This window comes from Mus musculus, chromosome 10 (genome assembly GCF_000001635.26).
Source record: "Mus musculus strain C57BL/6J chromosome 10, GRCm38.p6 C57BL/6J".
Taxonomy (NCBI): Eukaryota; Metazoa; Chordata; class Mammalia; order Rodentia; family Muridae; genus Mus; species Mus musculus.
The window spans coordinates 123,429,650-123,454,487 of NC_000076.6; the positions used below are offsets into that span (position 1 = coordinate 123,429,650).

Below are 24,838 nucleotides of genomic sequence, written 5' to 3' on the forward strand. Positions count from 1 at the left end.
CTAGTGCACAATCCATCATGGAAGCTTACCTTCTTCAGAATGTAGGGGCTATTGACCTACTGACCTGCTATCTCTTCTGTTCCCTTGGAGAGCTTCCATGTTTCAGGCAGTTATAGAACTTCACCTTTGCTCATTGATATCCTCTTGCCCTAGCCAAAATGAAAATCACTCTTTCTTAAAAGTGTTCAAGTACTTGTCATATAATATTCTTGCTGGGTTCAATGGTCATTTATTAATATTAACCATAAACTCTATTCTTGTGGTGGGTATGTGTGTATGTGCATCTATGTGTGTATGTGTGTGTCTGTGAAAGAGTATATGTATATGTGTGTGGGAATATAGGTATATGTGTGTTTGTTTGTATATGTGTGTGAGAGAGTATATGTGTATGTGTATATGTGTGTGAGAATATATGTATATGTGTGTATGTGTGTATGTGTGTATGTGTGTATGTATGTATATGTATGAGAATAATGTACACATGTATGTGTGTGAGAGTATATGTATATGTGTGTATGTGTGTGAGAGTATATGTTTATGTATGTATGTATATATGGATGTGTATATGTGTGGTTATATATATATGTATATGTGTATATGTGTGTGGTGTATATATATGTGTATGTGTGTATATGTGTATATGTGTGGGAGAATATATGTATATGTGTGTATGTGTGTGTATATGAAAGTATATTTATATGTGTGTGTGTATGAAAGTATATGTATATGTGTGTGTATGTATGTATGAATGGTGTGGGGTGTGTATATGTGTTTAAGAATATATGTGTATGTCTATGTATGTGTATATGAAAGTATATGTATATGTGTGTATGTATGTGTGTATGGTATGGCATGTGTATATGTGTGTGTATATGAGTATATATGTGTGTAAGAGTATATGTGTATGGTATGTGTATATGTATGTGTGTATATGTGTGTGTGTATGTGTTACATATGTATGGTATATGCTCTCATGGTTTATGTGCACATTCATTCATTGGGACCCAAAGGAGGATGTTGGGTTTGTGCTCTATCAATCCCTATTTTATCTCTTTTACACAGGGTCTCTCACTGGACGTGGAAATAAGCTGGTGACCAGCAAGCCCTAGCGTCTCTGTCCAGTGACTGTTACAGGAGCACAGGACCATGCTGCCCATCAGTTTTATGTGGACACTGGGACTGAACTGGTACCTGTGCTTGTGCAGCGAGGGCTCTTACCCACTGCGCTGTCTCTTCAGCTTGCAATGAGTATCTATTCAGTGAATGATCACCAAGTAAGAATATGTTTGCTAGTCATTTACAGAGCTAGAGCGCTTGGAGATGACATCTTTCCTTCATTTCTACAAAGGATTCATATTCAAACCAGTTTCTGGCTTTAATAATAAATAATTTTGTATAGTAGTTATAGGCAAAGTGGAATATATCATGGTGTGGGGCTGTGGTTGTACTGGGAAACAGAGACAGTCACTCACAGCTTCTTTATTGTTTCCCTGATATCTCAACTATTTTCTATTTTCTATTTTTTCTACTTACTTTTTGCAGTGTTTTATTATTAAAAGTTAATGAGAATTATTTTTCATATTAACAGAAATGATTACAAAATGTAAATTGTACTGATATGGTACTGGATTTTTGAGCTTATCATTTAATTCTCCGGACTATAATTTTTAGGAGTTTAATGATGTTAACGTAACATACACCTATTATTGACTACGCAAAAATTCATGAGAAATTAAATAGAAGATTGATGAGGCAATTTGGAGAAGAAAATAAGGGATCATATTGCGAGCCAAACATCCTGCTTGGCTCCTGTGTAATATATACTCAGTCAAAGACAGTTAGCATAATTAGGCAGCCTACACAAAGCAGAGGTGTTCATCCTTTAGATTTTTCAAATGGCAAATAGACTGAATATCCTTATTAAATTGATTAATCTATTTATTAGCCAAAACAAATCAGAATGAGCATTACAGTTGAAGAGAGTAAAAATAAAAGTTGAATTGCAGGCCACTGTATGTGAGTTTGTTTTACCGAGTGTGCAGACCCACTGGCCCTTACTGTGGGAGGCATAGCTAATAAACACTTGTCTCCTGCTCATTCATCTAATTAGTTTGAGCAGGCGGTGCCTGACCTACATCCCTGTCTTGCTTAGTGTGTGGGGCTAGCTGGGGCGTGGGGGTTGGCTTAAAGCGAAGAGGTTGGACGCTTGACACCACTTGGTAATAATAATAAAAAACCCATATGGTCTGTTTTTAGGTGGCCTTTCAGAACCAAAATGTATCAAATTGCTGTTTATAGTGTTAAGCAACCATAATAGCTGGTTGTGCCTTAACTGGGTGTAATGGCCTGTGTGCTTAAGAACTGTCTAGCGCAGCCTTTTATTTGTCTTGAGTGTAGTGTGTTTTTACTTATGAGACACAATCACATGAAATTGCCTACAGTTATCTGGTTGTGATGTATAAACCTTACTTTTTCATACAGTTCAATATAAATCTAAAGCCTTTATTTATCCCTCTATAGAAATAACTTCTAATTAATAATGAGAAATACTTGAAATGGTACTATTGGTACTTTTTTTGATTAAAAAAGGCACTAAATGATTCGAATGGATTTTTATAGAGAGCTCCCTAAACCAGTAACTTGACAGGAAAATGCTCAAGCATTTGATATGCAATCTATTTACATGTAGATGATTTGACCCTTGGAAGAGTATTATACATATCATGACAAGATCATTAGCAAACCATTCTTTGCTAGTTATTTAAGACCAGCAATTATGTGTAGCTAGAAAATCAGGTGATACTGCTGATGGTGCTGGTTCTCAATGAGAAACAAATTTTCAGCACAAAGAAGCAAAATCTTTGTCATTAGGTCAGATGTAGTAAAATATATGTCAAATTATAAAGAGCAAATCTCATCGCTTCTCAGCCTTTTGGCTAAGATCAAGTGTAGTATCTGTTCTTATCAGTAAAGAGCAAATCTCTTTCCTAGGGGATTATTCCATCTTCATGGTCTATGATGAAGGAAGGCCATTTGAGTCCCTATGTTTTGGCCTTAGGGTGTGGCATCATGGCCGTCACCCATAGAGGTTTTACTCTCCAGATACACAGAAATGAATGTGTGTCCAAAGACTCCATGGTTTGGGCAGGCATATGCTGATGTTTTAGATGGAGATGCAGGAAGAAGATGGTGTTTCTGCCAAAGGGTGATGTAACTCACAATAATTTCAGTGTTTGAAAATCAAGAACAGCTTGATCCCTGTGCTACACCAGGCAGACTGAAGTAACTGCCCAGGTGCCTTTGGACATGTCTGTAAATGGGATGGTGATGTATGTCTGCATTTTCTCGCAGGGAAGATTCTTAGCAGGGAGAGAAAACAGTCAAGTTTTGAATCATAATTTTTTATTTATTTTCTAAATCCCCTGTGAGTGCAATAATGACAATTCTAATACAATCCACAACGAGATGGGAATTCTCATTGAGGGTGAAGACATTCCCTATGACAGTGTTGCTGCCTGATTTTGAGCTTTGGAGATAGTAATCCCTGCAAATACTCTCATATCTGTTATTACTACTGATCCAGAGGAGTGAATACAATGCTTGACGCTTGTACATATAAGTAGCTTCAAGCAGGTTTGCTGCTTTCCATTGTTAAGAAGAAGACCACTGCGTTTTATCAATGCGTGAAGAAGGATTTTCATATAACTTCTGGACAAAAAAAAATCCCTATTGTTATTATAGAATTGAAGTAATTTTAAGAAGTGAGACAGATGCTCACATGTTGCTCTCATGCTAGGGCTTCCCAAAGTCATGAACACTTCATATTAGATACCACCAGGAAGAACACTAACATTATTATTAACACAAAAATGATTTTCATTCTTTTTCATGTTTTCAAGAGCTTCTAATGCTTGAACCTCTTGGATTAAAGCTCTTAGGCTCTTACCTATCATTTTGCCAGAATGTATTACTGAATCTCAGCAGAGAAATGTTTGGTAGGATGCCTTCTTTGCCACCCTCTTTCCAATGCTTTACCTCACCATGGCTATATCCTCATGAACTATATTTCTATCATTATTTTGTGGCTAAAATTACCAGCATAGATGTTTATAATTCATCCCTTGCCATTGACCCCTTGGATTTGGCTCACTGTAAATCGAATATTTATTGTGTTGTTGGTTGGTATGGTGCCAGCAGCCACTGCTTTAGAAGTGCACTTTGCAGCCAAATCATTGGACCAATGCTAGTCATGTTACTGGCAATATTTTCATCTATTTCCTGATACTGGAAGGCAAGAAGAACATAGTTAAAAGTCAACTCATAAAGTTAAAGATGAATAACATTTTTTCTTCACAATATTTCACACAATATTCTCATTTTTATTAGACTGGAAAAAAATCCAAGTTACCTTGGAGACTTCAATTCATGACTAATAAATGTTAACAATAAAACTAAGGTAGACCATCATGAATATTCAAACTATTCCCCAAATTTCATAAAGTATGCATCATCAGAGGTGCCATCATTTTGGTACATGGAGATGTTTGTGTTTTTGTTGAAAAAGAGACATGCGTGATATAGTTAAATCTCACATTTTTGTGTCACCTCTGCTCTCGACCAGCAAGAACGACATGACCACCAGTCCTTCTAACAGCAGTTTATTCAGCAAACTTCAGTCTTACTCTCTCTTCTTTCTCCTCATCTATATCTCCCACGAACCCTGGGCCTCTCACTCTTAAATACTCTCAGTTCCCATCCACTCACATCAGGCCACGTCACCTCACCAGGTACACAGCTTCAGCTAATCAGGGCAGCAGGGGCATATCTCCACCAAAATGGATTTGCCAGTATCCTGGTACACCTGCGCAGCTCTCATGATGGTTGTGGCTTATATTCAGGTGAGGAAGTCAGGTGCAAGTCATAAGACTTAGCTGCAGTCCCTGGCGCCTTCTTGGGACTGCTGCCACACCCGCTCCTCACATTTTTGTTCTCCATGTTCTTAATGAGCATATGTATAGGTTGGTAGGTTTTTTTTTTTTTTTTTTTTTTTTTTTTTTTTTTTTTAATTTTGAGGGGACTTACTACTTACTAGGTCTTCTTGGTAGTAAGATACTTCAGGTTTCTGTACATTGGATCCTTAATATAAATTTTGCAACTTTGGCACCCTGTGCCCCAAAACAGAGAAGATGCTGTTTGGAGAGTTCGAGGGCCATTGGCTTAGAGCTTTGTGTATAGTACGGATGGCTGCCATTCTATCTGACATGTAAAAATGGAATGATAAGAGGGTGTATGAAGACTGACTGTGTGCTGAGATAAGTTGTGAGTGATCCTGTAGTTCTACTTGTACGGCCATGGCAAAGAGGCCAGCCCTGTAAGGCTGTAAGTGAGGTCAGCACTCCTGACCCACCCACAACTCAGCTTCATCTTTACCACGTCCTATGGGTTTATTGGGACAAATCTCATAATGCTATTATCTTAAATTGACCATGGAAAGAACTCCTAGCCTCCCTTATCATCACACTGACAATGTTTGGTAGCCTGATATTTTAGTCTCTGTATATTCTCTTGTCTCTGTATACCCATAACTCCTTGACTCCTAAAATCTCACTGCTTTTACTTTCTGGAGTTCCTGGCCATCATAAGAAAACAATTCTATAGTTTCAGGCTTTCTTCTGATATTGTTTCACTTTCTCGCTTGAACAACTGTTCTTGCTTGCAGTTGGTTGGCATCAGGTGTCTGTTTTCTCCCTGAAACTGCTATGCATTCCACCACTAGGCTTAGAGGTGCTCTTGTTCCTATGAAGACAGTTGTCTTCACAGTGGCTTTCATGTGTTCACCCCGCCCCCACCCTTTGCCTTAGTCTGAAACTGTCTCACTCTACCAACCCTTGAATCTCTTGACGTCATCTGTCATAGCGTCCACTTACAGCTCACTTTAACCTTCTCTTTTACCCCGGTCCTAGCTCTCAGTGACCTCAGTGTTGTGTAGATGGTCCTTCCCGTATGCTTCATTTCCTCAGACTCTTTTTGATCTTATTTTCTAACTACAGCCAACCCCTTTTATTTTCATGCCAGGGCTTTGTTATTACCAGTGGTCTCCATTTCAGATGTCCCATTACTACCATTTTTGGCCCCCAGGAACTATAGTGGTACGTTTGGCTGTATCCAAGCCTTTCCTCATTAGCACTAGGCTGTGAAGGAAAGGCTCGTAAATACTGATGCCCTTTATATTGCTACACACCAAGAGAATATGTTGAAGGGGCAAAAGTGGGAAGACCAAAGAGCTATAAAAATGAGTGTCCAGGGTTCCCTGTACATTACAATGTAGCCTTGTATATTGTTCAATGATGACTGGTGACCTCAATGAAGATCAGTCTGTGATTGTCCTTTAGATGAGATTTCAGAGAACCCTTAATTGAAAGTAAGCACACCCATCTCTCGAAACAGTGGCCTGTTAATGCTGAGACTGTTCTTCCAGATGTGGCAGCAGTCTAGGTCTATTCATTCCTATTCTCTTGAAACATCTGTAGTGTACATGAGGGAGTATAGCAGGAGAATCAGCCAAGGGAGACACACATGGATAGAGGCATACTTTATATAGAGTCCTCTTTTTGTGTGGCTGTGATCTTGAGTTCTGGCCTCAAGCCTTCTCTGCTGATAACACCATTGTCCTAGACAGGATCTTGACCTATTTTTAATGAATGTGGGAATGCACAACTATGGAATGATTTTCTCTAACCCTCACCTGCATATTTTGGCTTTTAGGAAAAGAGCATCTAATTCCATCAGTAGAGAGAATGTTTTCTTCCATCATTTGACAGTTCCTTTCTCAAAGGAATTTAATCCTTTAGGCATAACATGTAGGAACCATGTTCTGTTGGTCTCGTTAAAGCTTTCAGCTCTGCAGGTAGAAGGCATGCTAATTACCAGCTGTACAACTTCAGATGAGGTTGCTGACGTCTCAAAAATATCACTCCTCTATTTGTAAAACAGTTATAACAGTACCGTTTTACCATGATATTAGTCATGAAATAGAAACCATGTGGGTGATCCTGTCCAGTGCATGAGACATGTACTGGGTCCTCCATAATTAGCAGTTTTCTTTCTACATGTCAGTTAAGGCAACTGAAGTCCTGATCCTGCTGCATGTTGCCCTTACAGGTTAGAAATCCTGAGCATGTAAGATAGTTTGTGTGGCATGAGCCAAATCAAAACAGAACAAAACAAAAGGATTGTTTAAGACCAACTTGTGAAGCTTAAAAGATACTCGAATTTTAAATGTAAAATAATAAACACGGAGAGATTATTTTTCACTTTCAGAATTTAACACATTATTTAATCTTTTTAAAAAATTGATCAATTTATTTGTTTACATTTCAAATGTTGTCCCCTTTCCAGTCTCCCCTCCATGAACCTCCCACCCTCTCCCCTTCCTCTACCACCCACCTACTCCTGCCTCACCCTTTTAACATCCCCTTTCTCCGAGGCATCAAGCCTCCATAGGACCAAGCGCTTCCCCTCCCACTGCTGCCAGATGAGGCTATCCTCTGCTACATATGTAGTGGGAGTCATGAACTGGCCCTTGTATAATCTTTTGTTGGTGGTTTAGTTTCTGGGAGCTCTGGGTGGTCTGGTTAGTTGATACTGTTGTTCTTCCTATGGGGTTGCATTCCCCTTCAGCTTCTTCAGCCCTTCCCCTGTCTTCCATTGGGGTTCCTGGGCTCAGTCCAATGGTTTTCTGTGAGTATCTGCATCTGTCTTAGTCAGGTGGTAGCAGAGCCTCTCAGAAGACAGCCATATTTAACTTGAAAACAATGCTTACCTCTGTGTTTCCTTATGTAGATCTAATAACACAAGGTTTTATGCATTGGTAGCATGCTGGCAGAATGCAGGTAATAAATGGTAGACACTTCTGTGTCAGCAGGAAGGAGGGACTTGTGGATACCCAGTGAATGTCAGGTAGTTTGGACCTTCTTTATCCTTTGGGGTAGTTGTCCTGGCTGTTGTGGCAGATGTCCCTTTTCCTGATTAATAAACAAAGTTGATTTTACTCACATTTGTTCTTGGCTCCTACCTCACAACAGGTGGCCAGTCAGGCTGCAGTCGACTCTGCAACTGCTGGCTGTCAGGAGCTTTGAGAGCCTTCTGTTACGATTAAAGCACAGTTTAGAGGAAACTTAGGGTAATTAGCTGAGCTTCTACGGTTTGCGCAAACTTACTTGTGAGCTAAGATAGAGTCTGGTGACTCTGAATATAATTTTTTCCCCTTCTGTGTTAACACACTTGGTTGCAGTGGACCAGATTCAGCAACATAACAAGCATTTACTGGTGGGTAGCTAAGCATTATTCTACACGTGTCTGTTTTGAGTCTTAGGGAGAATAGAAATATTAGTTTTCCAAAGTCTACTGGCTCTTACATAGATATGATCCAGAGGGTAAGGAACGAAAAGACGATGGGACTTTTTTTGAAGGAGTCAATGAATTGCTACTGGTTTCGTTCATGGTAGATAGGCTAGCTCATTGAGTACAGCTCAGTTTGACAAAGCAGAAACCAAGAATGAATCCAGAGAAGGCAATATGCCCACTTGCCTCAAAAACCTGGCATTGTACTGAGTTCAAAGAACCTAACTCTTATCACCACTGTCTTCCTTCACCATAAGATGGTCTTCTAGGACTTGAGTTCCACCTGACCCTGAAGCCTGCCATCCCAGCAGGTGATTTAATGAGTAGCCTTCCAAATCACAGAGAGGCTCACTGTACTTTGGCACAGGGACAGAGGCTAAGCTGGAGAATATAAGCCCAGGGATTCTTAGCCTGTGTCATCTCGGAGATGCCCCTGCTCCTGTAGGCTGGTGGTGGAGCAGCCGTGAGCGTATCCCTAAGTTCTACTGAGCCATGATGCAGGCCCCTGAGCTCTACAGAGACTGGGGTTAGAAGCTCTGCTCTATCTTTCCTTGCCAGTGACAAATGTGTAAATTATGAAACCCTTGTAGTCATGTGTTTGTTCATCTCCAAGAAGAAAATTGCATTTGCTACATATAGGTCATATACACAAAAATATACCTTGAATAGGAGCTGTCATATGGCAAAGTGTCATCCATGCATATGTCTGTCTGTCTGACTGTCTCTGTCTCTGTCTCTGTCTCTGTCTGTCTGTCTGTCTCTCTCTCTGTGGTGCATGTGTGTATACATACATACATACATACATATATATACATATATATATATAAAATAAAATTTAATGTCTATAATATGGTACAACAGTAATTTTCTAAGCAAAGGAAACAATCATTATATCGTTTTAGGATACTTGTATGAAAATGACATACAGATATAAAAATATTTTTTCATAACCACAGCACAAAACTACCATGAATATTTTCTTACTTTGCTTTGCTTGTTGTAATAAATTTTACTCTTTAAAAGTTTTAATTTTGGGCTAGAGAGAGAGCTCAGCAGTTAAGAGTACTGGCTGCTGGGATCCAAATGCCGTTCCTTCTAGCTCCAAGGGATGTGACAGCCTTTTCTGACCTTCTCCTCTACCCACATACACTTTGCCATATGTTCTGTAGACAGACAGACAGAAACACACACACACACACACACACACACACACACACACAGTTAAATACTGATAAAATAAATTTTTAAAAAATTAACTGTACACAACTTTTCCTCAGAATAATTTTTTTTCTAGTACCTTCTCTCTACTACCTTAGTGCTCTGTGAACAGCACTCAAATTTAGTAATCTTTAGTTTATCAATTGGCTGTTTAGTTTATTATTTATTAATTTATTATTTGTTTAATCATAAATATTATTCTTGTATTCCCTTTCTGATTTCTAGGGCCATGACAAAGAGCAACATGCTGTATGTTAATTCTTTATCTGTTCATCGCACAAATACAACTTGAAACAGTAACACTTATGCAAATCCTTCCTTCAGCCTAGGAATTTTTAATTTCCATATTTTAAATTAGCCTGCTTTCAGTTCAATGATTTTGTTGAATCTTATAAATATGTGGCAGATGCTCTTTAGCTAAATTTAAACATTAGGAATAATTATTATCAAAGCAGTGCCCTGTATAGACCATTCTGTGAACCATAGGAGAGTCATTATTCAAAAAGAGAAGGAATTTCTTGTGAAAAAAAAAAAAAAACCATGTCTTTGAGCTATAGATTTTGAAAAGAAAGACCCTAAAATTATTATGAAATCAAATAAGCTGGAACTATAATTTCCAGCTGTGTTCTGATGTACCTCGTGCTGTTTGATACTGCTACATAAATGAAGCCATCACGGTCAAGCATTTAAATGCAAATTTATAGTTCTAAATGTTCCTCTTTGTTGGTACTGCTCTGTTTAAGCCTGGAATCCCCATGGGATTTATCACAATTTTGAGTAGCCTTTGAAATGGAAACTTTTGATGGAAACAGAAGATAGAGATGGTGTGATTCAGGAAACTCAAGAAACATAGACTCTTTCCCAGATCCCAGTAACCAAAGCAAAGCCGGGCAGAAATGATCCTTCTCTTCCAGGTGACAGGAATCAGAGGTCTCTGTAGGTCCAGACAGGACGTATACGACCTGAAAGGTCAAGTTGGGCAGGAAGTGGAGAAAGAAAGTCAGACCAATAAGTAGATCGCCTATCCTACTGATAAGGGATGTTTTCCCAAGAGGTTGGAAAGTCACGTGAGCAAGAAGCGAGCCCATTTTTTGAGGGTTACCTTACTGTACCTTTTCCGGAGGACTGGTACAGGGCAGTAGGGCAGGTCCTGAAGACGTTTTCTGTAGCTTGCTGTCTTTCCTTGTCTGCATCCGTATATCTGGTCAGGTAAAGCCTCTGAAACAGTGCGAGCAGAGCAAATCACGTCAATGAGATCACACCAAGAAAATCACATCAATGGGACACTTGGCAACGCCTTCTCTCATATACGTTTTCTCAAAGGCATAGCAAAAGAAATGGGTGAATGTTAACTAATTCTTTACACGGTTATTATTATCATTCATCTGAAAGGACAACCTGAAACCTTTTCTGAATTGTTACGCTTTTAGGAGTTTGAGAAGCTTCTCAGGATGTACGTCTTTAAGGAACCTCACTCAGCAGATACCTGTACGGACTGGTATATGTGAGGTACAGGAAACAAAGCAGAGTTGGTTGTTTCCTCTATTAATATATGTCAAGAGCCAACTGAGGGTCTCGCCAGAGGAATTCATTTCTTGGGTTTTTATCTATTACTCAAGTTTGCAAAGGTTTTGTTGTTGTTGTTGTTGTTGTTGTTGTTTTTCAGCATAACTTGCTTCTAGGGGAAAGCTATAGATTGAACTGTAAGATTTGCACCAGTCTGTGCAAATCAAAGCTAGAAAATCAAGCTGGACTTGTTATAATTTCTTACCATAGAAAAATTTCTTTTGTTATTGTTAAATGCTTTAAAAGTGTGACGCTCACTCTTTCACATATAATACAAAACAAATTAAAAATGGATTTAAAAATAATAATGGGCCAAATGAAGAGCAGCAATAAAATTTTTACAAAATTCTACATGTTCTGCTTGGGTACGCGTGACACACTTTATGGTGAAACGGTTTCCTGCCATCCTGACAGGAGGCTGTCTGTCTATTAGTTTGTCATTATGCAGAAATCAGAATGGTTTCTCGTGTGGGATGTTTGCTTCATTAAGTTGCAAAATGAAAGCCTCCAGAGGTTGTGCTCTAATCAAGCAGTAGCCACCTTGAGAACGATCATAGCATCATTTTAGAAGAAGTATTAGACTTGGTGGCACATGTATCTCTGCCAAGGCAACCATTTTTTTGTAGCTCCTGGGCCATTCATTTTGTATGAGCACAGTAGAGTCAGGATTCTTATGCTGTGGCTTTGAGGGTGAATGTACTGTCAGCAGTATATATTAAATCTTTGTAGGAAACCAAGAAACATGAATCCCGAGATTATGAAACTACTTACTGACCACCTTAGTGCCACAGAGGATGAGGGAGAAGAGGGAGGAGGTAATCTGCATTCTGCAGAAGATGCATCTGCCTGGGCAGTTTGTAAGACAAACTCTGACAGCCTTTTCAAGCAGTGAGAGAACTGATAATTGGAAAACTTGCAATTAAGTCGGACAGGAAAGTACATGTTAGAAACGAACCAAAGCGTCTGAAGTCTCACCATTTCACCTAACATCTATCCAGCTCTTCTATAAATTTTTGTAAAGTAGCTACTAAAGTAGATTGTTTCCCTTGTGGCAATAAAGATGGTGGTCATGTGGGATGAAGAGAATAATTGAGAAGCGCATGTGAGAAGGTATTCTCTGTATCTATTATTTAAAATGTGTGTGTGTATGCTTGTGTTTAAACCATTTCATGTATGTGTGCAATGTATTGTGATTACTCTCATCTCATACCGTTTTCTACCACGACCAGGCCTCCTTACAGATCTCTTCTTGCCTATCTTCCTATCTTTCTGCTTTGTTTTGTAACCCACTGAGTTTAACCAGGACCAAACCATTGGTTAGGAGTTACCCACTGGTGTCTGGTAAGATCACCAATGGGTACGCAAAGGCAATGACTGCCCTCTGTGCGAATGCAGTAGCCAGAATTCAGCAGAAGGGATGGCATCCCACAAGACTCTCCAGGCTGTGGTTGAAGGTTGATAGGTCCAGTCTTGCAGCACCCTATCCAGGTAGCGGTAGCTGCTGTGAGATAAGAGTAGAGAAGGCTGTGCCATGTCCCAGCACATTCTGATCTTCTCCTCTTTCCATGTGGCAGATGAAGTTCAGATTACAAGGAATAGGAATGGATGCCATTGTAAAGCTTGAATGCATTGAAAAATGCAGATGTGCTCTGACATTCCTTCTCCAGGTTTTATCCCCCCAGCAAATCTCAAAAACAAAACAAAACAAAGTAAAACAACAACAACAACAAAAACCAAAAAACTTTACTGGTACGCAAAATTTATAGAACAGTCTAGATATACTATAGAGTGTTCTGGTTAAAAATTATGTTTTCTAACTTACGGCCCATAAGTCTTGGTTTGGTATCGCTATGCTGTATGGGCTTTGATCCAATAAAATGGCAATCACATGTCTGTCATGCCATTTTATCTATTTTCCCAGTAAACTCTGAGCTTATAAAACACAGTACCTCCTCTTCTACATACACAAAAGCTATATAACTACTAAACTTAGATCTCAACTTAAAACAAACAAACAAAAAACCCCCAAACCCAAAAAGAAACAAACAAAAACCCCCTGCTTCTTTAGAAGGAGGAGCAGATTTCCTGTACGTTTTATAATCGAATTCAAGCCACGTGTGACATTTTACAGGTGGTCAGACTCCCACCCATCTGTCTATCCGGCCACTTTTCCTCTTTCCCTTTCCCCAGACTCTTAACTTAGTAGCCTAAGGTGATGATCTCTCTTTCTTCAGTATCACCACAGGGGAGAACAGGCCTTTGTGAAACATTGACTCCTATTTCTCTTGGCTTTGTTATGATTTCCATTATTCCTTTCCTTTCTCTTTCTACCTCTTCCCCCCCTTACCAGAACATGCACCCACAAAGCCACTTAGAAGGTAGATGCTTTAATAAGACTTTTAGGAGTTAGGTGTTAGCAAACATGTCATCTCCTATTGATGGAATAGAGACTGTGGTTTAGGTCTGAGATTTATCATGCATTTGCTCCCCAAGGATGCCAAGACACAGCAGGCACTTGTCAGCATATTATCTGTGCTGCCCCTTCATAGCATGATAGACGTACAGTCAATAATGTTTGTGGATGAAGGAGTTATTATCCAACTGCCTGTCTTGCTTGACAAAGGGAGTTAAAGTTATGGGACTACCATTCCATCTATTCAACTAGGAACAGAAAAACAAAATATAAAATTTGGGATACAAGAAATGTATTCATCCAGAAAAAGGTTAAACCCAATCATGTTTCTATGTACCTGGGTGAACAAGAATTACTGTCACAAGTTATATAAATAAGGACAGAATGGGTTGATTTCACAACAGCCCCTTTCAAGTACCTGTCAGGGGGTACTGCTCAGTGTGTGCCTGCAATTGTTTCTGTTTTAATGCAAGGGAGAAAATGGGTGAGAATGGTGGGTGCCTCATGGGAACACAGATTAGTTCTTCCTGGGGCAAATATGTACCCAACTGTTGTGTTTCCTGTTTCACAAAAGGGTCATGAAGTGCAATCAGATATATTTCAGCCAGGATAACTAAAAATATACAACCAACAGTGACACAGGCACTCCTAAAAACAACCGTGTCCTGTTGTCGTTAAAGTGGAATGGAGGGTTTCAGGATGCTATACCTCTGATGCTTACCGAACTCCATTACAGAAGCCGCTCCTCATGCCCTTCCCCTCCATCCCTTGTGACTTCCTGCAGCACTGTGAGATTGTCTGCAGCCAGGACTTAACATACTGACTTATATGGGTTGAGTTCCTAGATCATGTCCACAATTAGACCTTGTTTTGTCTCCTGAATGTTAAGAAACAGAAATTCTGTTTCAGCTTTAGCTACTTAAATAGGTTTTGCAACCCGTGTTGACTTTGTTGCAATGACTGCCAATCTGACTTATATTTTATTTTTGAGGTTGAGTTTTATGCTTTCGGCCACGATCTGCCCAACTCTCATGAGAAGAGAGGAAAGGGTGGCTACTTAAGAGAGCAGTGCAGGGAGGGAAGGAGGAAAGGAAGGAGGTAGGTTCACTGGGACAGTTGTACAGAGACAGGTTGAAGAGAGAGAACAAGCCAGATGCAGGTGAAGACAGAATGAGCCAGAAGATTGGAACAGATTGCCAAAGTTAGTGTGAGGCCAAGCAGAGCAATTCACCCAGAGAAAAGCCGATTGAAACAGTCACCTTGGAGAAGGGTTTGAGTCAGAACAGCTGAGTTGAACCAGTCAGCCAGAGATCAGAAAGGCAGGGGTGAGCTTATTCACAATAAATCTCAGAGGCTGATAACATTCTAGGCCTAGACAAGATTGTGTGAAAGGTGGAATCTTCCAGGACTAGGTTAGCAGAGAGCAGCAATACACCTCTAAGACAACAATTATATCAGGAAAATAAAAGTTTTATATTCTCTCTCTCTCTCTCTCTCTCAGACCCAGTGAATTAACCAGTATCATTGGTATGACTGTGGGTTTATCTGCAGGAGACTGCTGGGCTCCTCAGTGGGTACACAGCTGAAGGTAATGCGGCTCCTTCCCCAGAATCCACCAGTAACCCATATCCCTTCAGAGGCGGTTAGGACTCTATGCGCTCTTGCTCATCCATGATGGACTGCTGTTAGACTCAGCCTTGAGTAGGTCCATTACAAGCTGGCACAGATGCTGTGTGAGCATAGCTGTATTCGCGGTGCCACATCCAGAGGACAGGATTTAATTATAACATTTAGTTTTTTAACCTCATGCACCAGTGTTGGGCATATACACACTTCCTATTGTTGAAATGATGTTTCTGTCCGTATAGAGAGATTTTTATACTTCTTTCTGATACAGAGAGTCACACATGCCTTTCGTTTGGCTGCTGTTTTTAAGAGCTAGTCATTTACAGCCTTTGTGTGTTCTTACAATGGAGTGAGTTCCCATGTGAGTTCCTGGTAGGCCAGGTACGGAGTCTTATTTCCTTAATTCCATGAAGGCAGTCTAAATTTTTTTAAATCTTGGAACTTAACCTCATTGATGTGTAGTTTTATTAACTAGTAGGTATACCCTTGCCTTTCATTCCTTCTTTTTGTTATTTTGTGTCTTTTGTTCGTTTCTTTTGTTTATCTCTTTGCTCTCTTGTTCACCTTTGTTTTGATGGATTTAGATACTGATAGTGTTCGATTTTCTTCTCATTTTTACGCATCTGCTTTATTAGCGTATTTTCTATATCTTGGCATTTTTTTTAAATCATTGTAGCTTTTATCTTTTCATTTCTAGCAAGGGCTTTTTAGAGCATTTCCTATTTGGCTGGACCGGTGGTTTCATGATGAAGTCTCTCACTTTTTGCTTGTGTGGTTTTTATTGTTCATTACTTCTGAGGGTTGGTGTTTTCAGGTATAAAATTTTTGATTAATACTACTTTTCCAGAGATTTGACTATATCATTTTAACCTTTCTTAGCTTGTAAGAATACTACTGAGAAGTCCAAGTTAGTCCCCTTGTATGCCATGCGACATTTTTCTCTAGCATTTGTTTTTAAAACCTGTGTTTTGAATTTTGACAATTAGACGACAAAACACCTTTACATCTGTTCTAAATCTACAAGGAATCCTCAAAACTTCCTCGGTCTAATGTGTATATCTTTCCTAAGATATGAAAAGTTCTCTCCCTTTTTTTTCTTAATAAGTTTTTTTTTCTACTGCACTTTTACTAAAAAGTCGATCTCTGTTGAAATCATGATTAACGTTGGAGTTCCATTAGACTATGCGTCTGTAGCCTATGCATCTTGCTGGTCTGTGTCCCACATGTCTTGCTGGTTTTCCAAAGCCATTATTTTGAGATCTTTGTCCTGCAGCTTGTCAGTATCCTAGTTTTGAAGTCTGTTACTAGAGAGCTGATGGATCTTGTTGTAGGCACAGTGCCCCCCCCCATTCTTCCCATGCTCTACCATCTCTAAATTGATATTTTCCCATGTGGTAGTAATACTGAATTTTGGTGATGACGTGTAATGTATTATGACTAACATTTATAATATTTCAGTAAATAAGGTGATATCAAAGCTATATTTTGATAGTACTTCCCTGTAAGATGAGAGAGATTTTACAATGTACATTAATTACAGTGTCTAAAACCCTTTCAATTTTTTTATTCCTGCTTAATACTAATTTTACAGCAGAGATATCTAATAGGTTGTATATTTATTCCCATTTCCAAGGGAAAACTTTCTGAATCCTCCAAAATGATAAGATATTTCAATTGAGATCAATGTTCTGTATAGAGTTCACAAAAAATACCTCAGGAAATTTCACTTGGAGTTGACTGGTTTTTTTTTTTTCCCATGTGAGATAAAAAGCAGCTTCCTGTCATTAAATATTTTTTTCCACTCGTCCCTCTAATTATAATGGAGCCCAAGTTTGAGTGCCTGTTTAGGCTGACACTATAAACAGGGGGTCTGAGTGCTCCCTGCCTGTCTTTTTTTTTTTTTTTTATGGGATAGATTGCATGCCAGTGATTTGAAATCAGCATATGTTCAATTGGTACAGGTGTTTATGAAAAACACATGCCGTATGAATGTGAAAAACAAAGTACCCATGCTTTGTGAAGATTACATATTTTTTATCTTACTGAAAAACCCCATTTTCAGGAACTATCATGAAATTATGAAAAAGCAGTGATCAGAATGTCAGTGGACACACTTTAGAATAGGAATATTTCATCACGTATCCTGATCTTCAGGATATTGATTAATGGCCTTCATTTTAAGGTCATATACATACATGCATGCATACATACATACATGCATACATACATACACACACTCTGGATTACAAGCTCCCTAGTGATAGAAATGTTATGCCTTAATGTTTGCTCATGTCACAATTTTATATAGAATTTTGTCTTTAACAGGCACACAGACATTTATTGTTTTAATTTTTTTTTTTTTGTAAAAAGCTCTGACCATGACTGACAAGGGAGACCTCTCCAAAGTGACTCTAGAACGATCTCACCAGTATCTGCCACATCTAGAAGTGTACAATATCCCAACGATATGAGCTGCATCCATCCTTGGCTAGTTTTACATGTCTCCAGTAGAACGAAGGCTGAGGAAAATTGAACACCTTGTGAGTTAATCTATGACGTGCTTTCTTTATAGATTTTGTGAGGATTAACTGGGATGAATTGTACACCAGACCTCCTGGTGCATGGTGAGCCTTCAGTAATTTAGCTATTACCATTAAGATCATGCAACCAAAATATGGTAGAGGTGGGGCTAGGGTGATGATCTCCAGAGCCCATGCTCTTTTCATTGCTTCATCCCAACGTCCTTGACCAAAGAATACAGCACCAAATCTTCATCTTTCCTTCTATAGGGTCCTCGAGCGCAAAAGATGATACCATGATACTCTTTGTATTGCTTCCTAGTACCCTGTACACACATAATAAGTGGCTCAACTGGTTTGGCAGTGACTTTTTTTTTTTTTCTCTGTATGAGCCATGTAAAAGATGGTTGGTTCTGAGAAGGACCCAGGAATGCTACCACATCATTGCTTTACATTGTCCATTAGGTAAAGAGTTTTTCCTCCGAACTAGGTCGCCAGTATCTTCCTGTTAAATTTTGTTGCCCAGGTTCCTAGTGAGAAAGGATTGAGAGTTGACACACTGTTTCAGCAAAGTTGCTTCTTCCAATTAGCTTTGCCAGTAAGTTTCAATATCAACCCGGAGCAATGGCTGCTCATTATGTCTGGGGAGTTTTCAAAGTTACGTCTTTTTAACTGGAGGGGTGATAAATAACATTCTTGTGTTTCAGAAGGGAGAGGATTTTTTTTTAAGTTTATCGAGTTTCATAGTCCTGGAGAGCTTTCCTGAAAGGGAATTTAGGTAAAAAATGAGCTGTCCGTGCCCTTGAGGGTTCTTGCTTGTCACATAATGAAACGTCATTTGTCAATTGCAGTTGTCTTTCTGCTCCTAAGATTCCAGCTTCTGGCAATGTTTCTCCATATTTGTACATATGAACTCAAACCAACTCAGCACAAGGATTTCTATATCTGCGTACGACACATACATCCGTGGCAAAAAGCATGTCTGCATAGTTTTCTGATACTTCATCACTAAACTCTGAAAAGTGAGACTTCCCTGTGTGTCACTTCTTTGAAAGTTAAAAATTACTGTTCCCTGAGAGGCTCTGCCAGAGCCTGACCAATACAGATGTGGATGTATGCAGCCAACCATTGGACTGAGTGCAGGGACCCCAATGGAGGAGTTAGGGCAAGGAGTGAAGGAGCTGAAGGGGTTTGCAGCCCCATAGGACGAACAACAATATCAACCAACCAGATCCCTCAAAGCTCCCAGGGACTGAACCACCAACCAGTGAATATACATGGAGGGACCCATAGCTCCAGCTGCATGTGTAGCAGAGGATGGCCTTATCTGGCATCAATGGGAGAGGAGCACCTTGGTCCTTTGGAGGCTTGATGCCCCAGCATAGGCGAATGCTGGTGAGGAGAGGTGGGTGGGTGGGTGATAGGTGAGCACCCTAATAGAGTCAGAGGGAGGGAGAGGGGATGTGGAAGGGAAACTGGAAAGGGGGATAGCATTTGAAATGTAAATAAATAAAATAACCAATAAAAAAGAATATATATATACATGCATATATGTATACATATATATTCTTGTAAGATACACATAGTACAAAATTTACCATTTTAATGATATTTCAATGTAATTTATGGAACTGTTTATTCAAACTGTCTCTCAAATATATACATCAAAAACCGAACTTTTGCTTTCCTCCTTTTCCAGCATCTGACAAGTACCATTATGTTTTCCGTACCTCTGAATTTGATAACTCATGTTTCTGAGATATATATATCACACGTATCTCTCTAAGAAATGGGTGATGATAATAAGAACCCAAACTATGAGAGCTTATGCACTTAGACTTAGTTCTTAGCTCACTAACTCATTCATAAAATGTTGCTTGAATATTTATCATGACTGAAGTGCTGACTGTGCACTGGTGTGGTAATCCTTAACTCAGTCACAACCCTTAAACTCACAGAGAAGCCCAGCGGAGATCACAAGGCAGAGGGGAAACCATGATTGTAAATTATGAGAATGCTTTGAAGAAGGTCAGAGGAGGGCAGACAATTTTAAACTGAAGTAAGTGGAGACATAACTTCTCATATTTGTGAAGATCCGTGTTGTCACATCGGAGAGAAGAGGGCCTGTTTGAAAGAGCTGAGGTGCTAGCGCAGATGGTTTTTAGAAGACAGGGTGTATAAATGTTTGCTGATAGAGCGCTCCAAGGTGAATTGTGTGCTCCTTTTTTAAAGAGCTTTTTGTCATATCCTTGTGACTCCTTGGACATTGCCTTGTGGCTATATGTATCTTCCCACTGGCCACTTGGTTTCCAAACCTGACTGTGGACCAGAATTAAAATTACCATTTATGTGAAAGGGGCTCATCCACAAATCGTATTAATAATTTGGTTTAATAAATGGTAGCTGATTCTTACCTTCCATTACTTTATTGTATCTTTAGCTATAGCAACTGACCTGCAAAGTCTCTTAAAACTGAACATGATATTAATTATAATCCATCATGCAAGATTAATGGTGCAAAATTAATAGCTCAGTAATGTTGGTGACTATGTTGTTTGATTGGTCAGAATATTGATACCTTGTTTCCAAACTGGCCTAATGTTGGGACCCATGCCTGCATTGGCCTCAGAATGAAGATTTAAAGTTCCATGTCTCACTGTTTACAGCATAAAACTAAGGATTGTGATGATGGTTGACAGTTGGGTCCTTTTTATTTTTATTTTTTTAATAAAAGCATATTTAGTTCAATTGTAAATACTTTAGATAAATAATATTAAGGCATATCACCTTGTTCATCACTCCTGAATAATAACTTGTGAAAATTGCTAAGGATTTTTAATATCATGATGAGATACATTTTAAATTAATTTTTAAAAATAATTTTTATTGAAACTTTTTGTGCAATATATACTCTGATTGCAGTTTCCCCTCCCTGTTCTTCTTCATCCCACGTCCTCTCCACCCCTTCAACTCCAGGCCTCCCTTCTCTATCTCTATAGGAAACAAACAGGAGGAAAAAGAAAACAGAATGAAACAAGACAAAAAAAAAAGAAAGAAAAATCATAAGAAATATATACACAAATGCCTGCATGTACACACACACACACACACACACACACACACACACACACACACCATAAAAACACAAAATTGAAAATGAAAGTATAGAAACAAAAGATAAGGAAGATTAAAAAAATGCCCAAAACAAAGTCATATGTGAGATAAAAATATCTCCAAAAATATCGCTGGGTTTGTTTTCTGCTGGACATTTAATGCTGGCATTGGGCCTGCTGTTAAGTGTGTCCCTAGTGAGAGTCCTTTGGAAAAAAACTAATTTTTTCCTTTGTGAGCTGTTGTCAGTTGGAGATAGCTTCTTGGTTATAGATGGGGGTTCATATCTTCTTCTCTGGTGGTAGCCTTTTGATATAACATGCATTTGTATAATCAGTGAGATAATATATGTTTAATAAATGAATGTAATAGACATTTAAAAGATTTTGTTAATTTCTTACACATTAGTTGACCAAGGTATCAAGTTATCATCAGATAACAAGTGTTTAAGGAATATATATTCCCCAAACAGTATTTATGGGAAATTGGGCCAACTGATTTCCCTCTATATTACATATATTGTTGAGTTTTTGAAGGTACAACCTTTTGTCACTTTACCCATTACACAATAGATATAAAGGGATATTGGCATCTGCGTTGCTACATTTGAAGGTGACCTTACATTGCTCAACTTAGACATAATGTGTAATATTTATGTACTGAATCTTCCGTCTTTCCTGCCTGCAGATTATCACAAATTTAAAGACAGAATAACAGAGTAAACAAAGTAGGTTATTAAGTGGAACAACCCGGCTTCCACACATTCTACTGGAAAGCAATTTCATATGATTGCTGTTCATTAAGGGATCCTATACAGCTCACAATGAAGTTCATTACTCACACTGTGGTACTGGACGGGTAATAAGAGTGATTTTTATAATGGAGTGCGTCCAGCAGAGCTGCCGTGCTGTGTGATGAAGACGTGTGTGCTCTTAAATATCTGGGTGTAGTGTTTGCATGAAGAATTAGATATTGGAATTTGAGACTTACTATTAACTTAAATCTCAACTGGTACCCATTAGCAGCAGGAAGTCTTCTTTCCCGTTTCCTGTTGTGTGTTTATTAGCACACTTAGTTTTGAAATGTGTTAACCGGGAAAATTGTGTTCTACTTGATCTTGAATTTATTCAGGCCTCTTGAATTCTATGATTGGAGACTTGTGGGGTGGGGAATGGCAGGCATTGATCTCTATTGTGCTTCCCTATGGCAGAGACTCCAGATTTATAAAGCCTGAGTGTATTTCTGTATAGTAGAATTCTACCCATTTATCAACTGATAATACCTTTCTTAAGCAAGAGTATCCTGCTGTAATCACTCATTTTCCCAAATATAAGCCACAAATGCTTAATAATGGGATAATTTGCCTGACAACATTCGCAGATAATCTGAACGCTCCCCTTGTGACCCTTTGTGCTTTCAAATGTAGGAGCATGGGGGCCTCTTGAGTATGGGCTTGCTTTTCAGCTTTGATAATGAGAGTGTGTATGCGCTTGTAGTCTCTGCAACCTTTTGTCTGCTGGGAAGATTTCAGGACAGTATTTTCCGCAGCATGAGAGCACTTACCTTATTGTCTGAAAATTATGTTTCCCTCCATTATTTAGGATTAAACGACTTTTATTTTTTTAACCTTGTTAATGTTCTGTTAAGGAGAATAGTTTTCTCTTACGGTTACATTTTATTGTGAAGAATCTAGACATATTTTAGTATGTAGCTTCTGCCAGTCCTGTTTGTTGTTTGTAAGTGTGAACTTCAGGTGCTATGTTCTAGATTGGATTAGTACCCATTATAATCCAAAACATTTGATCTGTTGGGACATTTTTGGGAATAAAACCAAGAAATGTGAGCTGGGGTAGATGGATACAGTTTTTACACTTTCGTGGTGTAGGGAAATTCAGCAATAAAGTAAGCAATGAATGTTTAAGGTACTTATAAAAATAGGATGCATCTCTAACACAGCTTTCTGCCCTCACAGAATGTGAGAAAGGTGATGTTCCTCCCACTGACTTCAATAGGTAATCTTTACCTAAGGGAAAATGGAAGTGATAAAATAAATTTATTACACGCAGAATGGTCTGCTTGCTATATTTGCCTTAGAAGAAATACAGACTTGTTAAACATTTAATATTGGGACAGGTGTTTGGTATTTATTGATGATTCTAATGAACTGGGTTATATCACACAGGTTGGAGGACTTATCAGCTCGAAATCACTTTCATTCATTTCTCCTAGGTATGTCTTTTTAGGCCTTAGAGGTTCTAGATTTCTATAGATTCTAGCTAAGTAGGGTCAGTCAGGTGATTTCAGAATATTTGAAAAATCATATGCCAATTACTATTGTTTTGCTTCAGGTTTTTCTTTTCTTCTTCTTCTTCTTCTTCTTCTTCTTCTTCTTCTTCTTCTTCTTCTTCTTCTTCTTCTTCTTCTTCTTCTTCTTCTCTTCTCCTTCTCCTTCTTCTTTTCTTCTTCTCCTTCTCCTTCTTCTTTCCTCCTCCTCCTCCTCCTCCTCCTCCTCCTCCTCTTCTTCTTCTTCTTCTTCTTCTCTTCTCCTTCTCCTTCTTCTTTTCTTCTTCTCCTTCTCCTTCTTCTTTTCTCCTCCTCCTCCTCCTCCTCCTCCTCCTCTTCCTCCTCCTCCTCCTCCTCCTTCTTCTGTTTTTTTTTTTTTTTTTGGTAAGGATCAGCTGTGGTTCCTATGATTTATACATTTGTCTGCTGACAGCATCTTAAGAATGTGGCCCTCAGCTCTAGCTGCACTTATACAGGAGACAAATGGGTTCAGGTCTTGGAGATGTTGGTGTTTTACCTGGGTTACCTTAGCCAAGACCCAGACCTCACTGGGTGTCTTCTTATAGTTTCAGGACCTAACCACTCGACTGTTCTCAAGAATGTGGCAGTTCCTGGTGCTTTTTATGAACATTTTGATTACTTGAAAAAAATAAATAGTAGAGAGATAAAAATAAATGGTGGATGGTATTTTCTTCGCTCCATTCACTGGGTAACAAAATAAAAATTAACCAGTTTCCTCATGCTGGTGGCACAAGAAGAGGTATTTGGGAACAGTTGTGGAGGTCTTGGAGTTGTTTAGACAACCTGCCTGGTCACTCCAGTATTCCTGTCAGTGTTTGTAGCTGGATAGTTTAGGATGGTGAGTTCATTCTCTGTGTTGTGTGAACCTGGGGACGAGAGGCTGCCTGCCTGAGGCTGAGATCTCAGCAGTGCCTCGTCTCTGAATCCATACATCACAGATAGTCACAATATTGCTTTAATTACTTGAAAAATGAAGGATATAATTTTTGGAACGTTATGGGAGGAATAAATGGGTGAAATAACAAAGTACGTTTCCAATGACATAGCCACTTGTGATTTTGTCTTCTATTTTGTTTTCTTACTCCCTCCCCACCCCTTTTCTTCCTCATCTTCTTTTTGGATGTTCTTGGTGGTTATTATTGTTTCCAAAAGCTGAAGGTTTCTCTGACACATTTTCCCTTCTCGCCATTCTAAAGGAGTTGTGACCATGAATATCTTTGAATTTTCAGCTGTTATGAGTTTCTGGCACCTAAAAGGCACTCACGAAATTCTTATTAAATGAATAAATTAAGAAGAATATGCGAGGTTGCTATCTTTCCCCTCTATTTTGCTTCCCCCAGTCTTTAAGAAGATAAAGGAACATGATGAATTCATGAACAAAGAAAGTTGCATCATCTATTTGGCTTTTAATTCATTTAATTGATTTGTAATCAATTTATTCAAATATTTCATTATGGAAAATGTTATAAATGTCCCAAATTGTGCAATAAATATGATTCTTATGTACAAGAATGGACATTAAATTTCTCACAGCTCTGCTTTTTTTTTTTAACTTAAAAAGCTGGTTATATTATACTAGTTGAATTTTACCCTTTTTACATATAATTGGATAGGGAATTTTCATTGAGAAACAGGATAAAAAATTTTATTAATGAGAAAAGTTGGTCATTTTTGATGA

At 38.7% G+C, this 24,838-nt stretch overlaps 1 protein-coding gene and 1 pseudogene across 8 annotated transcripts in view; both read left to right on the forward strand.

The window, feature by feature from the left end:
- The window catches only part of Tafa2 (TAFA chemokine like family member 2), a 477,181-nt gene that overhangs the window by 165,626 nt on the left and 286,717 nt on the right, over positions 1-24,838 (forward strand). For 6 of the 8 annotated variants that reach the window (NR_153334.1, XM_017313953.2, XM_017313952.2 and 3 more), the window contains exon 2: positions 1,063-1,274. The exons of the other annotated variants lie outside the window; for them this stretch is intronic. Coding sequence is in view for 5 of the 6 variants with exons in the window: in XM_017313953.2 (XP_017169442.1) it covers positions 1,264-1,274 (11 nt within the window). In the remaining variant the exon portion in view is untranslated. The remainder of the gene's footprint in view (positions 1-1,062; positions 1,275-24,838) is intronic. 8 annotated transcript variants of the gene reach the window in all.
- Positions 2,917-3,096, forward strand: Gm22958 (annotated as a pseudogene).